The sequence below is a fragment of the Tachyglossus aculeatus genome, chromosome 2 (genome assembly GCF_015852505.1).
Source record: "Tachyglossus aculeatus isolate mTacAcu1 chromosome 2, mTacAcu1.pri, whole genome shotgun sequence".
Lineage (NCBI taxonomy): Eukaryota > Metazoa > Chordata > Mammalia > Monotremata > Tachyglossidae > Tachyglossus > Tachyglossus aculeatus.
This window is the reverse complement of record NC_052067.1, coordinates 25,132,451-25,147,442: the sequence shown is the minus strand read 5'-3', so window position 1 is coordinate 25,147,442 and position 14,992 is coordinate 25,132,451. Positions and strand designations below refer to the sequence as shown.

The following is a 14,992-nucleotide window of genomic DNA, read 5'->3' as shown; positions in this document are numbered from 1 at the left end:
CATTAGAAGTCAGTCCTCCATGCAATGTCATTTTTCTAAAATTAATGATGACTTAAACCACTTATCAGAAGAGTACAATACTGATACACGAGCAAACCAGTGTAGCCATAGAGAAAATGAGAGGTTTGTGAAATCACAGTCTCTGATCTCCATCTTTGAATACTCACCCAGATGACGCTTTCCCCACTGCTCTGCACACAGCGCTTAGTAAACACGATTGAATAAGTGAACGCTTTCAATCCCAGAAGCAGCATGGCCTAATGGTTATAGCACATGCCTGGGAGTCGGAAGGACCTGGGTTCTAATCCTGGCTCCGCAACTTGTCTGCTGTGTGACCTTGAGCAAGTCACTTAACTTCTCTGTGCCTCAGTTACCTTATCTGTAAAATGGGGATTAAGACCGTGAGCCCCATGGACTGGGACCAATCTGATTAGCGTTTATCTACCCTAGTAAGTGCTCAATAAATGCCATTTATGTGGAAAAACACGCAAAAAACCAAACACATGCACCAGGTCCGCCCTATTCTAGAAACAATTCTTTGGATCCCACTGCATCTTCCAGCTATCACCCCATCTCCTAACCAAACTCCTCAGAAGATTATATACATGCACTGCCTTGCTTTCTCTCCTGCAGTTCTCTTCTTCATGTTCTACGATATAATTTCTGCCCACTTCACTCTACTGAGACCACAATCTCCAAGGTCACCAATGATCCATTCTTGTCAAATGTAACAGACTCTTCTCTGACCTAATCCTCCTTGGCCACATTGAATAACTTAGATCATTTCCTTCTGGGAACTTCAACCTTGACTTTACACATAGAATTCTTCTGTTTTTCCTCTTACACCTCGGGTGGAATTTCCTCAATCTCTTTTGCTGGCTATTTCTCTGCTTCTCACCCTCTAACTGTGGGTGTCCTTCAAAGCTCTGTTTTGGATTCCATTCTCTTTTAACTTTTCCACTAATTCCATCCACTCTCGTGACTTCAAGTACTACTTTTATGTAAATAGACTGCAGACTTTATTAGATGGTAAATTCCCTGTGGGTTGGGATCATTTCTCTATTGTACTTTCCCATGTGCTCAGCACACAGTAAGAACTCACATACTGTTAATTGATTCCTAAATCTATTTCGCTAACCCAATTAATTTCTCATCTCCCCACCTTACATCCCTTGGCACATAGTAAGCGCTTAACAAATACCATGATTATTATCCCTCCTCTGATGTCCTCTTGAGCACTTACAATCACCCATAGCATTTTATACATATCTTACATCACTTCCTCTTAATTGTAATTTACTGTCTGTCTACCATGCTAGAGTGTAACCTCCTTGTGGGCAAGGATTACAACTCATAATTTTGAACTCTTCCAGGTGCTTAGTTTTGGATCTCTGCACACAAGTGCTTAATAAAAACAATTGACTGATCACAAAACCCGAGACTTAGTCATCATTAATGATATTTACTGAGCGATTACTTTGTGCTCAGCACTTACAACAGTGCTCAGCACTTAGAACAGTGCTTTGCACATAGTAAGAGCTTAACAAATGCCATTATTATTATTTGTGCAGAGCACTGTACTAAGCACTTCGTGTATTGATTTTACTGTCAGAATTTCAAATGAATTCATTTTGCCCCTTTGAGAAGGAACTTGATCATTAACCACTAAGTTTTCTTCTACAGAACTTACTGAGAAAGGGCTGCATATGTATTCCCTATTGAACTATTACAGTTAAATCCTCAAACATATATTTATTTCAGTATATATTTTATATTTTTGTGTCTGGGCACACTACATTTGATTCGCCTTTGTGTCTAGTTTCAGGCGCATGGTGTTTTGAAGGAAATAAAAACAAGCTGCTCAAAGCTTGAAGTTGAGTGGCAACTGACAGTTTGATATTGGCCTGTTGCCATTATTTTTAGAATGGAGGATAATTTTGTACTATTACATCCCCAAGAATCATATTTGGAAAGAGCTGTAATATTGCATCTAGTCCTTCCACCTGTTTCTTGATTTCCTGTACTTAAGCCATCCTAAAGCCTGCTTTCAGAACTAGCCAGTGAGATTCCACATCTTCCTTCTGTTGTTTCCAACAATATTAAACTAAACCTCTGATGCTGCAGTTTGTACATTTTCTCATACGATCTGAAGAATAGCTGGTCACTATTTTCTGTGTGATAACTTTTATGTACTAATCAGTTAAGTCACTATTCTGAATTTTCACAGAGTAAGCTTTCACAACTTTGGACTTAATGAAGGTGTAGGGAGAGCCTGGTCTTAATGAAAAGATTAAATTTAGAGTGAATGCTAAATTGTAATTTCTTCATAGTACTTAAGAGCAGATGTATCTCTCTTTCCATGTGCTGTAGTTTTATCGTTTATCTACTGGCCTGTGTCTTTTTCTATAAAACCTGTCTATATTGCAGATATGTGCAAAATGATTGCTAAATAGAGATGCTTGGAATATTTTCCTCCTCCTGAGTCACCTGCTTCCCAGTTAACTGAGGCATTGCTAACCACATGTTGATGAAACTCTTCCCACGTTAGATCAATATCTAACTTGGGCAGCAGAGGATAATAGAAGTGGAAGGGGTATGCCCAAATCATCATGCAATCTGCATCAGCTAGGCTGAATTATTGAGGTTGAATCTTCATTTAATGGCTTTTCGACAAATTCGTCCAGTGCCACTGACAAGGTTCAGGGTATCTGGGTCTGAGAATCATCATAATAATAATAATAATTATTATTATGGTATTTGTTAAGCGCTTACTATGTGCCAAGCACAGTGCTAAGCGCTGGGCCTATCACTGAGAAATGAGTGTGAAAGAAAACAAGACCCTGAAGCACGGCAGACATCAACTAATGAAGATTACTCTTTTGGGATGGAGGAATTAATTATGAAGTTTATAAAGAGATATTTGTAGTAGGTTTTGGCTGACAGCATGGATTCTTCTTTATTATTTGCAGAGGACGGTAGCCAACAAGACTTCAGGTGCTCCTTCATACAGCAGATGGTCCAGTTCACAGCCACATCAGGTAATCTGCCCTTTCCAAGGAGAACGTATTCTTATCTGTGTGTTTTACCATGTAATTATTCATCATATTTGCTGGAATGACTAGCTTCGAGGCATTCTGCAGCTGCAAGTATAAGCCAAATCAATTGCAGGGATTCTGGCCCTGTTCAGCTTCCACTTTACTGTGGTCAAATGTAATACATTTGTGCAGAAAATACTGGAAGCAACCTAGTAATTAGCCATTTGTGAAGCCATGCAGGGTCAGCATCAGCATATGTCAGGTGAGCAGAAAAGAATACTGATTTCATTCACCTTACTATCAGAGAACTGTCCTGGAAGAAGGAGCCGTGGACAGGCACACTATTTTGTACTTGTTTTACAGTTGGTCTCATGTTTGTATTTATTCACTTATTTCTTCTGCCTGGGCTGCCCTTTCACAATTCTATCAAACCACTTCCCTCCACTCCTTCAAATCTATTTTTAAAAGTCATCTCTTCTATGAGGCATTTTCAGATTAGACCACTAATTAATCTCTGATTATGCCCACTTTCCTGATGATGTAACTTCAGTTACTCATGTATTTTTGAGTTATTTGTGTTCACTTTTATCGATTTTATATATATATATATATACACACACACACACATATATGTGTGTATATATATTCATTCAATTGTGTGTGGTGTGTTTCCCTACTAGAATTTCCTTGCTCTTTTGCTTAGTACTTTGTACTTAGTACTTAGTAGTTGGCATTCGATACAATTCACTGCAGATACTGACACAAATGTTATGCTTTTTGGGGATACTGGGAGTGAGTGCCAATGATTGAAGCCAGAAGGGGACTCAAAGCCTGGACTTGGGAGTGAGTGAAGAATGTGGAGGGTGTACGGATATTCTAGGTGGGCCTTCTTTGGCATTGGTTTTGTTTGGCTTTTCTATGACTTACAGATCTGGGTGGTATCCTTGGAAAGGAGAATGGAAATACCACAGCTAGATGTGACAGAATATGAAAATCAAGAGGTTGCATTTGAAATTGACCCTTCCGCCTTCCCAAATGTTCAACCATTTGGAACCTTTACTTTAAAAAGCTCCATTTAAAGCTTCACTAATGGGCAAGGCTGGGCGGTCAAGGAACGCATACCCTCTGCTTTCCTAAAAACACAAGGGTTGCGTTCTCTCAAAACATTTCATTAGGAAAACTCATGGCACTGCGATCGAGCACACAGGCAAATCTTGGTCAACCTGGCCTGCTGGACTCGAATGGGTTTGTGCTGGAAGAGTGTTTTTATGATTTTCTAATCCCATTCCGGCCAAAACATGTGTTGAAAACACCCACTGAGGCAAGGGTGGGTATATGTGAAAAGAATTGCCAGCAGTTAACCTAGAAAGGACTTTGCCTGGGTAAAATTCTGAGCTCCAGCCCTGGGCCATTAACCAGTGGCAAATTTTGATTGCTTCTCCTGGTTTTCCATCAAGGGGCTGTTGGGGTCACACAAGTACCCTACCAGAAACTGAGAGTTGAGCATTTGTACCCCTATAGGGTCAGGTAGAGCCTTCTCTTTAGTGACTCTCTTGATGAAACCCTTGTGTATATGTGGTTGGTGTGCATGCCTGATATATCTTGGGTGTGCTCTTGCTCCACTCTGAAGGTCCCTGGTTTGAACCCTGGTTTTGGCAGGTTGTTCCTTCAGCTCCACAAAGTGTTTGATGCATAGTAAGCACATAATAAAAACCATAATCCTAATCATCACCGGGGTTCTTGTTGACTCGGAGACCTATGACCAAGTGCCTTTCTCAAGGTTAGGGAAGGTCCCATCCTCAGCAGCGTGGCTCAGTGGATAGATCACGGGTTTGGGAGCCAGCGGTCATCTCTGCCACTTGTCAGCTGTGTGACTTTGGGCAAGTCACAACTTCTCTGTACCTCAGTTACCTCATCTGTAAAATGGGGATTAAGATTGTGAGCCCCACGTGGGACAACCTGATTACCTTGTATCCCCCCCAGCACTTAGCACATGGTAAGTGCTTAACAAATGCCATTATTATTATTATTATCCTCAGTGGTTGGTTTTCCCCTCCCCTCCCACACCTTCCTCACACTCCAGAAGGGACCAGATAAAATAAATTAAGGTTGCATCCAGATTTTGGATCTTTTATTTAGGAGAACTCCCTAGCAGAACAAGAGACAACATGGAGTGAAGAATAAAAACACTATACACAGAACAATAATCGGTGTTTTTAATTCCTCCATGAGTCTGTGTGGGATTTCTTCCACCAACATTAGCAATCAATTTTGAGCATCATCCTGAAAGTTGCATTGAAAAGTTATATAGGATGAACGAAGCACTGATATCTAACTTTATATTAAAAAAGACCACTCCAGGCTTCTTATATTCTGGCCTGATATAATGAATTTCGCCAGTGATTTTTTTTTAAGTTTTAGAAATGATATTGGAAAATGTGCCAACTCACTTCCCATATATTATCATCAGTGGTATTTGTTTAGGCTTTAGTGTGAGTCTCATCCTTTTTCTTATTTTTCTCACACTTGAGAGCGGTATTGGTTTTTAATCAAGAGGGTCTACTACTTGGGGGCTATGTCTCTGCCCTCAATCAATCATATTTATTGAGTGCTTACTATGTGCAGAGCACTGTACTTAGTGCTTGCTAGAGTACAATGCAAGAGATTTGGCGGGCATACTCCCTGGCCACAGTGAGTTTACAGTCTAGAGAATCTGCCAAGGAGCCATATCCTGCTGTCCTCACACACATTTAGAGTAATCTTTCTCGACCTCGGTCCCACAGTGTGCAAATTTTCTCCACCACTGTCATTTGCATTCTTATCTTTCTTTTTAATGGACGTTTATCATAAACCCTTGTCTTTTGGGTGTGGGGTTTAATGGATTAATGGGCTCCATAGATATTGCAGGTGCTGATTGGAATTCCAAGCCTGGGGCTAAATGGTAAGGATGGAGCTCCAAACTTGATTCCTTTTGTTGTGCACTATTAAGCATTGGCAAAATGTGTCACTGAATCCCAAGATCTGTTTTCATCCCTGGGTCTAGGGTGTAAGAACGGCTCTGTAGTGCCTTTAAACCATTTGGGTCACAATATTCGAGAAAAGGGCACTATTAAAATTCAAGTTCTTTGAGTCCACGTTTTCCTCGATCTTTACCAGGGAAGCAGAGTGCGGCCTTCGAAAACCCGCCATATCAAATTTAACAAGGTTACATGACTGGTACTTTTGAGACTAGAAATCAATTTCGAAGTAGTGGCATTTCCACCCTCCTCATATTGACTTCCTTTTGGAAAATATATTGGAATGTAGGAAGGACTTTCAGACTGACATATGCATATATTAAGCCCTAAAGAGGGGCCAGATACCCTATTTTAGAAGGTCTGATTTAGCCTCTTAATGGATCGTTAGAGTAAATATGAACATTTGCTCCACTGCAGTGTAGCAAGAGTCAAAGATGTGTCTGGTGTCTATTTCTGTAAAGCATGAGGGAGCCTCCATCTGCAGTCCAGTGCCTTTCCCTTCCACTTGGACTCTCACCCACCTATAAGGGCAGGGCTAATGTGACTGGGAATGGGCCCAGATAAGGACCCTTCGAAATGAGTCACGTACAACTTCTGCTTTTGGAACTGCAAAAACGGGCATAATATTAACCGCGTGTGCATCCTCGGAGATGAAAGATGACATACTGAAGAAAATCCCCTAAAGCATATTTTTTACCTGGAAGGTGCTACACAGGTTTTTTTTCATCCTTACCTCCTGGAATTGGAAAATATCCTTATGTATAACTTTAATAATGATAATAATTGCAATATCTGTTAAGCACTTTCTATGTGTCAAGCGCTGTACTAAGTGCTGGGATAGTTAGAAGTCAATCAGGTCCCCCATGGGGCTCACAGTCTAAGTAGGAGGGAGAATAGGCATTGAATTCCCATTTTACAGAAGAGGGAACTGAGGCACAGAGAAGTTAAGTGACTTGCCCAAGGTCACAGAAAGGACAAGTTGTGGAGCTGGGATTAGAACCCAGGTCCTCTGACTCACAGGACTGTGATCTTTCCACTAGGCTACACTACTTTTCTGTTGTCACTTGTGTGATACTGGAGCAGGAGAGATAGAGAAGCAGCATGGTTCAGTGGAAAGAGCACGGGCTTTGGAGTCAGAGGTCACGGGTTCAAATCCCAGCTCCACCAATTGTCAGCTGTGTGACCTTGGGCGAGTCACTTAACTTCTCTGTGCCTCAGTTCCTTCATCTGTAAAATTGGGGTTAAGACTTTGAGTCCCCCATGGACAACCTGATCACCTTGCAACCTACCCAGTGCTTAGAACAGTGCTTTGCACATAGTAAGCGCTTAATAAATGTCATTATTATTATTATTGTTATTATATCTCCTACCACAGTCACTGTGGGTAACATCTGCTCAGTCCATATGCAGAGTGGTGAGATTGGCCATTTTCCCTTACTTAGATGTTTAATTTACCGACAATCCAGCTTTCTGGGGGTTGGCTGTCTGAAAGGATAGAAGTGGGTAGCCAAAACCACTGAAGCAAAATTAAGGAAAAAATGAAATCCAATGGTTTTAAGTAAGAGTGGCAGGCGAGGAGGTGGCTGTTGACTAACACAAGTAAATCGGGCCAGATATTTAATTGTCATTACATCCTAAAGTCAGTTAATATGAGTTGGCAGGATTTCAATAGCTGTGTGATTAGTGTGCCTGTTTCAGCAGAAGTTCGAGCCATGGGAAAGGACTGGTACAAATCCTAGGGCCTGGACGTGGTGAAAAGTTCCTCTGGTGTGGTGTGGGGTGGATGTTTGGAGCGGCTGCCATCTGTCCCGCTCTTTAGGGGATACACGGCTACTTTCATCCCAGACCATAAAGCCAACTATTTAGTATACACAGTAGAAAGGACAAGAGTAGAATGTAATATCTGAAACCCACTGAAATTCCCAGCCCTCATTTTAGTCCTCAGTTCAATCTTTTCTCCCACCAAACCTTTTCCTGGAGCTTCTAGCAAAGAAACAAAACTGATTGATTTAGATTTCAGCTCCTATCTCTCACCTTTAATATTTCCTATTAATAATAATAATAATAATAATGGTGTTTGTTAAGCACTTACTATGTGCAAAGCACTGTACTAAGTGCTGGGGAGGTTACAAGGTGATCAGGTTGTCCCACTGGGAGCTCACAGTTTTAATCCCCATTTTCCAGATGAGGGAACTGAGGCCCAGAGAAGTGAAGTGACTTGCCCGAAGTCACACAGCTGACGGCGGAGCTGGAATTTGAACCCATGACCTCTGACTCCAAAGTCCAGGCTCTTTCCACTGAGCCACGCTGCTTCTCTCTATTACGACCCAGCCCGCTCATTTCACTCCTCTAACAGGAACATAGTCACTGTACGTCGGTCTTGTCTGCTTTGCCCGCCGACACATTGCCCACATCCTCCCTCTGGCCTGGAACTCCCTACTCATCATCATCATCATCAATCATATTTATTGAGCGCTTACTATGTGCAGAGCACTGTACTAAGCGCTTGGGAAGTACAAATTGGCAACATATAGAGACAGTCCCTACCCACCAGTGGGCTCACAGTCTAAAAGGGGGAGACAGAGAACAAAACCAAACATACTGACAAAATAAAATAAATAGAATAGATATGTACAAGTAAAATAAATAAATAAATAAATAGAGTAATAAATATGTACAAATATATATACATACTCCTTCGTATCTGACAGACCACCACTCTCTCCAGCTCCAAAGCCTTATTAAAATCACATCTCACCCAAGAGGCCTTCTCTGGCTAAGCTCTCATTTCCCCTACTCTTTCTCCCTTCTGTACTGCCATTGCATTTTTATTCTTTAAACATTTGCTATTCACCCCAACTTCAGCCCCACACCATTTGAGTACGGATGTGTAATCGATCTCAGTTTCTGTCCATCCCCCCCTCTAGACTGTAAGCTCCTTGTGGGCAGGGAATGTGTCTACCAACTCTGTTGCATTGTACTTTGCCAAATGCTTAGCGCACAGTAAGGGCTTAATGAATATGATTGATTGAAGGCAGAGAAATAGTCCCCAAGTAGTAGGCCCTCCTGATTAAAAACTATTACTGCCCTCAAGTGTGAGAAAAATAAGGAAGAAGCAGTGTGGCCTAGCAGATAGAGCACTGGCCTGAAAGCCAGAAGGAACTGGGTTCTAATCCCAGCTCCACCACTGGTCTGCTGTGACCTTTGGGCAAGTCATTTCACTTCTCTGTATCCCAGTTACCTGATCCATAAAACGGAGATTAAAAATAAATTGTTTTTTAAAAATATGATATTTAAGTGCTCACTATATGCCAGGCATTGTTCTAAGCACTAGGATGGATGCAAGCAAATTGGGTTGGACCCAGTCTCTGTCCCATGGGGGTTCACAGTCTCAATCTCCATTTTACAGATGAGAAAGCTGAGGCACAGAGAAGGGAAGTGACTTGCCCAAGGTCACACAGCAGACAAGTGGCAGAGTTGGGCTTAGAACCCATGATCTTCAGAATCCCAGGCCCATGCTCTATCCACTACACTCTAAGCGCTATGTGAGCCAGGGACTGTGACCAAGCCAATTTGCTTTTAGACTGTGAGCCCACTGTTGGGTAGGGACTGTCTCTATATGTTGCCAACTTGTACTTCCCAAGCGCTTAGTACAGTGCTCTGCACACAGTAAGCACTCAATAAATACGATTGATGATGATGATGATGCTTTGCATCCAGCTCAGTGCTCAGCACAGTGTCTTGCACAGAGCACTTAACGAGTACCATGATTATCCTTCTGTCAGCATGGTTTAGTGGCCCTGAGAGTCAGAAGATCATGGTTCTTAAACTGGCTCCATCATCTGTCTGCTGGGTGACCTTGGACAAGTCACTTCACTTCTCTGTGCCTCAGTTACCTCACCTATAAAATGGGGATTGAGACTGAGTCTCCACGTGAGAAGGGGACTGTGTCCAACCTGATAAACTTGTATTTACCCCTGTACTTAGTACAGTGCCTAGCACATGGTAAACACTTAATAAATACCACAATTATTATTATTAGAGCTTAGAATAGTGCTTGGCAGATAGCAAGTGCTTAACAAATGACATTATTATTATTAATAAGAGGACGCACTGAAGGCGCAGCCTAAACAATTGAGGTTCAATTGGATTGGCTCAGTTGTCTATTTTGGCGGTGTCCACATCTTTTTCATAAGCCAGTGGGTTGTGGCAAAGTGACATTCCTATAGGAAGAGGAGATAGGCTTGTTTGTGGTGCCAGAAGGAAAAGTAGGCAGTTAGTCCTTTGTAAAGGAAATCCCCAGGAAGACATGTTTCTAGCATTGCTCTTCACCTATCTCTTTCCTTCTCTTTGTTCCGTTCCTCTTCCCCCCTACACCACTTATTTTTCTTTCCACTGCTACTCCCCATGACTAGTTAACTGCCTCCCCTCAATTCAAGCTCTCATTTAGGCCGTCTGGCATCCCTGTCACTTCTGCAGTTGCAAATTCAGTAGTCACAAATGGTGACATTTCAGGTAATTGATGCTGAGCTGTGACATCCTTGGGATGGAGGACAAACGTGTGGAGTTAATGCTACTCGTCCTCCTGCTTGCATTAGACACGAAGTCCTTGGGTGCTTGCTTGCCAACATCTTTGGAACTGCATGCTATGGGAGGAGGAGACATTTTGTTCCTGCTGATTTGTCTTTACCAGGAGCCTTTCAGGGATTCCCGCTCAGTGAGATGGGGCACAGCTATCTCCTGTGGAAGTAGAATTACTCTGTGTCCTGAAAAATATGTGGAATTGATCAGAATTATTTAATTGCATCATTAATCCTGGGATGATTAATGAGGCTGGAAAATGCAAGACTGTCCTGTCTTTTCAGGCTAATTTCATTTATTTGATCACAAATGGAGCTTGCTGTGCTGCTTTCAGATGCTGGGCAAATTATAGGGTGATTTTGGATTTTAATAAATATTAAACTGCCTGATAGCGCTTACCATTAATTGATGGGTAATTGAAGTGTCAGAGTTGGGGCGGATGGAAATTCAAGGGTCGCATGGTAAGTCTTCTGTTCAAATTTGTCTCAGGCTGTGGCCCTTCTCTTTTCCAGAGGTCGTTTGGGATCCCACACAGCTGGCTCTATTCCTCATGACAATCAATATTAATCCATCAATAGTATTTATTGAGAGCTTACTGTGTGCAGAGCACTGTACAAAGCACTTGGGAAAGTACAGTATAACAGATACATTCCCTGCCCACAACAAGTTTACAGTGTGGGTAGCAGAGTGGCATTGCCAAGTTTCCTCGAAAATTGGATAGGATGGGAAGGGCGGCGAGCTGCAAACGAGACCATTCCACCCTGTGAGAGGAACCGGGGAAAGACGTTTTGAGAGCCAGACTTTCCTTCTTAGCAATTTGTAGCTCAGGGTCTGACTCGCCGTCTTTCTTCATTGACTGCTGATTGCTGCCTGAAGAGAGGAACGATGCTTCATTGCTTTAGCATTGTAACACTATCCTGTCTTCAATACTGCCGCTCTTTACTTAGCATTGGATAAACCCATTAATCATTTCTGTAGCTGCAAAATCGCCCGAGTGGAGCCTTTTGGAATTGTGAACCGACATACGATTTATGATGTGACCTCTGCTTGGCATGATTGTTCAAGAACTAGACATGAAGTACACTCCGGTTCCAAAACAGAAAGAGGAGGTCTTTAAAAGGCACCTCCATGTTTCCAAAGGGAAAAAAAAAGATAGGGGGTGACCTTGGGATGTTGTTTTAGGGCTGGGAAGATGCAGGCGGGATCTCAGCTAGTACCTAGTTACCTCTATTGATCCCGTCACTTGTGATTATTCACCGCTAATGAAAATGTCACGTTAGTGGTTAGTTTGAAGCTGTGAAGCTCTATCACTATTTGTCTCTGTTCTGAAATGAGAAGTCTCTACATCTGTTTGTACTCCGGTGGTTAAAAATGTTCGTTTGCTGTTCAAGTTGAGCTGGCTCCAGACTACTCATTTTCTCCGATCCAACTTCCCCAAAATACATGTCGATAAAATTAGGTATGATGGGTTAGAAGGAGCTACTATAACTTTTAATATAATCAGCCTCTCCCCACGGATCAGTTTCTGAACATTTTCTTGACCACGAATATCACGCAGCTGGTCTTTACTACACCCTATTTAATTTGACTGCTGACTTTTCATGATTCTCCTGCATGTAGCATTCTGATCCACATAAATACTTATAAATATGGCTACAGTTGATTTTTGTTTTTGTTTTTGTGTTTTTTTCTCCCCTCAGAAAATGTGTGGGCTCTAGTGGAGTAGCTGAAAATAAATACCAACAGGCATGTGTGCCAAAAAGGCATACTGAGGATTTTCAGTTGTGATAGGGGTATTTCTATCAAGCAACATGTTTCCCTTTATATCATCTGCATTCCTTTTGTTGAAGAAGGGACAAGAGACCAATTTCTGCTGTAGCTTCATTCCTCTTGAGTTGGTTTTATCCCTGCCAACATTGTGACCCCCCAGTATTAGTGGTTTTTCTAAGGGCAGTGGCTTCATTCTTTTATCCTTGTTAATAGGATATTAATTTCTAAATTCTAATTTGCATTTGTTGGCACAGATGCATTTTCACAATACTGCACACCCAAGTATAAAGAGTTGCATACTCGCACCTGCTGTGGTGTTGCACAATGCTCTGAGAGCATAAACGTTCGCTATATATCATCGATTCATTGACTGACTCTCCAAACCGTTGCTGTGGGATATGGGGCTTAGGAGTATAGGTTTTCCATGATGCCTCAGGGATTATTCATAAATTACAATAGTATTTTAACTGCTAATTGTGTTGAGCACCATGCTAAGCACAGCTCATAGATTGTGAGCCCCTGGAGGAATAAGGTCCTTGTCTAATTCCCACCGGAGTACTCTTTGTCTCTGCCCACGGTAAGGACTTATTACTAATTAATACAACTAGTAACTCTGCAGTAGATACAAGATAATCAGGTCAGACACAGCCCCATTCCACATAGGACTCGTGGTCTAAGGTGGAAGGAAAGCAGGTATTTAATCTCCGTTTACAGACAAGGAAACTGAGGCACAGAGAAGTTAAATGATTTGCCCAAGATCACGCAGCAGGCTAGTGGTGGAGTCTGGATTAGTGTCTGGATCTTCTGAGTCCCAGCCTGTGCTATTTCTACACTAAGCTACAATGCTTTCCTCTCGGTCAATCAACGGTATTTATTGAACACTTAATCAACCTCCACTGTCCGTTCTGCCCCTCCTAACTCTCCATCCAAGCTGTGTCTTGAAAGGTGAATAAGTGGAAAGCCCTTGACACTAATAATAGTAATAATGGTGTTTAAGTGGTTACTGCATGCCAGGCACTGTTACTAAGCACTGGAATGGATATAAGGTAATTGGGTTGGACACAGTCCTTGTCCCACAGTCTTAATCTGCATTTTACAGATGGGGTAACTGAGGCACAGGTAAGTTAAGTGACTTGCTCAAGGTCACACAGCAGACAAGTGTCAGAGCTGAGATTAGAACCCAGTTCTTTCTGATTCTCTGGCCCCTGCTCTATCCACTAGTTATCCATCTAGGCGTCCATGCCTTGACAAGGAAAGAAGAGGGTTTTAAAGGCTCCATCCCACACGCTACCAGCTGGCCGTCGGTTGCCTACAGAGACGAGGCCGTATTGCTGCCGACTGTGGGTGATGCCCAGTTTTCCTCTCCCTCTATCTACTTCCCTTCAGCTCTGCCAGGTGTTCAAAGGGCAGGATGGTTTCCGGGAAGTGTGAGGCCATGAGAATCCAGCTGATGAATTCCCGAAGCCTAGCATTATAATACTTAGCTATAGATATTGCTCCCTATAAGACCTTGATATTCTTTGCCAACGGAAAGCATTTCCTTTTTTTTAAGTTTAAGAAATACCTCTCCTTGAGAGAACGGTGAACTGGTAAAACTCCAATGGAAAACAGTTTTTAGTTGAAATTAACGTTCTGTTTAAATCCATTAAATTATTGTACTTTAGTTCATCACACTATTTTTTCCTATTCACTCTGGCATCAGATATCCAGATCTCATCTCTACTTATGAAGTGCCCTGACTTCAAGCGCTTAGTACAGTGCTCTGTACACAGTAAGCGCTCAATAAATATGATTGAATGAATGAATGACTGCCAGGTCGCTTTGCTATGGAGTGAACCGCGGTGAATGATAACAAAAACTTCTCCCTCAAGGAACCTGGTGTCTGAAGAAAGAAGCCATCTAATATCCACAGAATACAGAACAAACATAGAGTGTGGGTAGGGTTTGTTTCACTGGAATGCACTGAGGAATAGATCGGTTTCCCGAGGAGCAGCAGATGATTGATATAATAGTTCAATGATGTATCACGCAATGTGAGACATTGAACAATGAAGCAGGTCACTAGGAAGGGTCTAGTAAGTGCTCAATATGTGCAATACGCTTCAGTTTCCTCATCTGTAAAATAAGGTTTAAATACCCGTTCTCCCTCCCTCTTATACTGCAAGGGACTGTATCCAGTCTGATTATCTTGTATGTCCCTCAGCGTTTGGTGCTTAGAAAGTACTCCACAAATACTCCAGCTGTTAAGTTTTAATTTGAGCCAATTGGCAGGCATAGAGTTGGGAGTAACTCCTCGCATTCATAGTCCAGTTTTGAATGAAGGTCATTTGAAGGAACGATGGACGGAATCAGCCCGACCTGGGCACGGTATCGCTCTGTATTGTGCCTGTAAACAGCTCTAACACATGGAGTCCAGTCAGCTTGCTTTATTCCAGGGACATCAGCAAAGCATGCCCTGGGTTTGCCTGGGCCTTTACTAGGAGTAATTGTTTTCCCCATCCCTTCCTGCTCCCTGCAGCCAGACATTTTATCTGATGCGAATTACATGTGATCATCTAAGTTTGTGAAGAAGGAGAATGAAAACAAGAT

General features: G+C 42.1%; 1 protein-coding gene across 4 annotated transcripts in view; it reads left to right on the top strand.

The window, feature by feature from the left end:
* The window catches only part of RBMS3 (RNA binding motif single stranded interacting protein 3), a 1,223,284-nt gene that overhangs the window by 210,680 nt on the left and 997,612 nt on the right, over positions 1-14,992 (top strand). For 3 of the 4 annotated variants that reach the window (XM_038740837.1, XM_038740835.1, XM_038740842.1), the window contains exon 1: positions 2,991-3,038. Coding sequence is in view for 1 of the 4 variants with exons in the window: in XM_038740840.1 (XP_038596768.1) it covers positions 2,970-3,038 (69 nt within the window). In the remaining 3 variants the exon portion in view is untranslated. Of the gene's footprint in view, positions 1-2,969; positions 3,039-14,992 lie in introns of those variants that run through there. The other variant, XM_038740840.1, reaches the window with a different exon arrangement.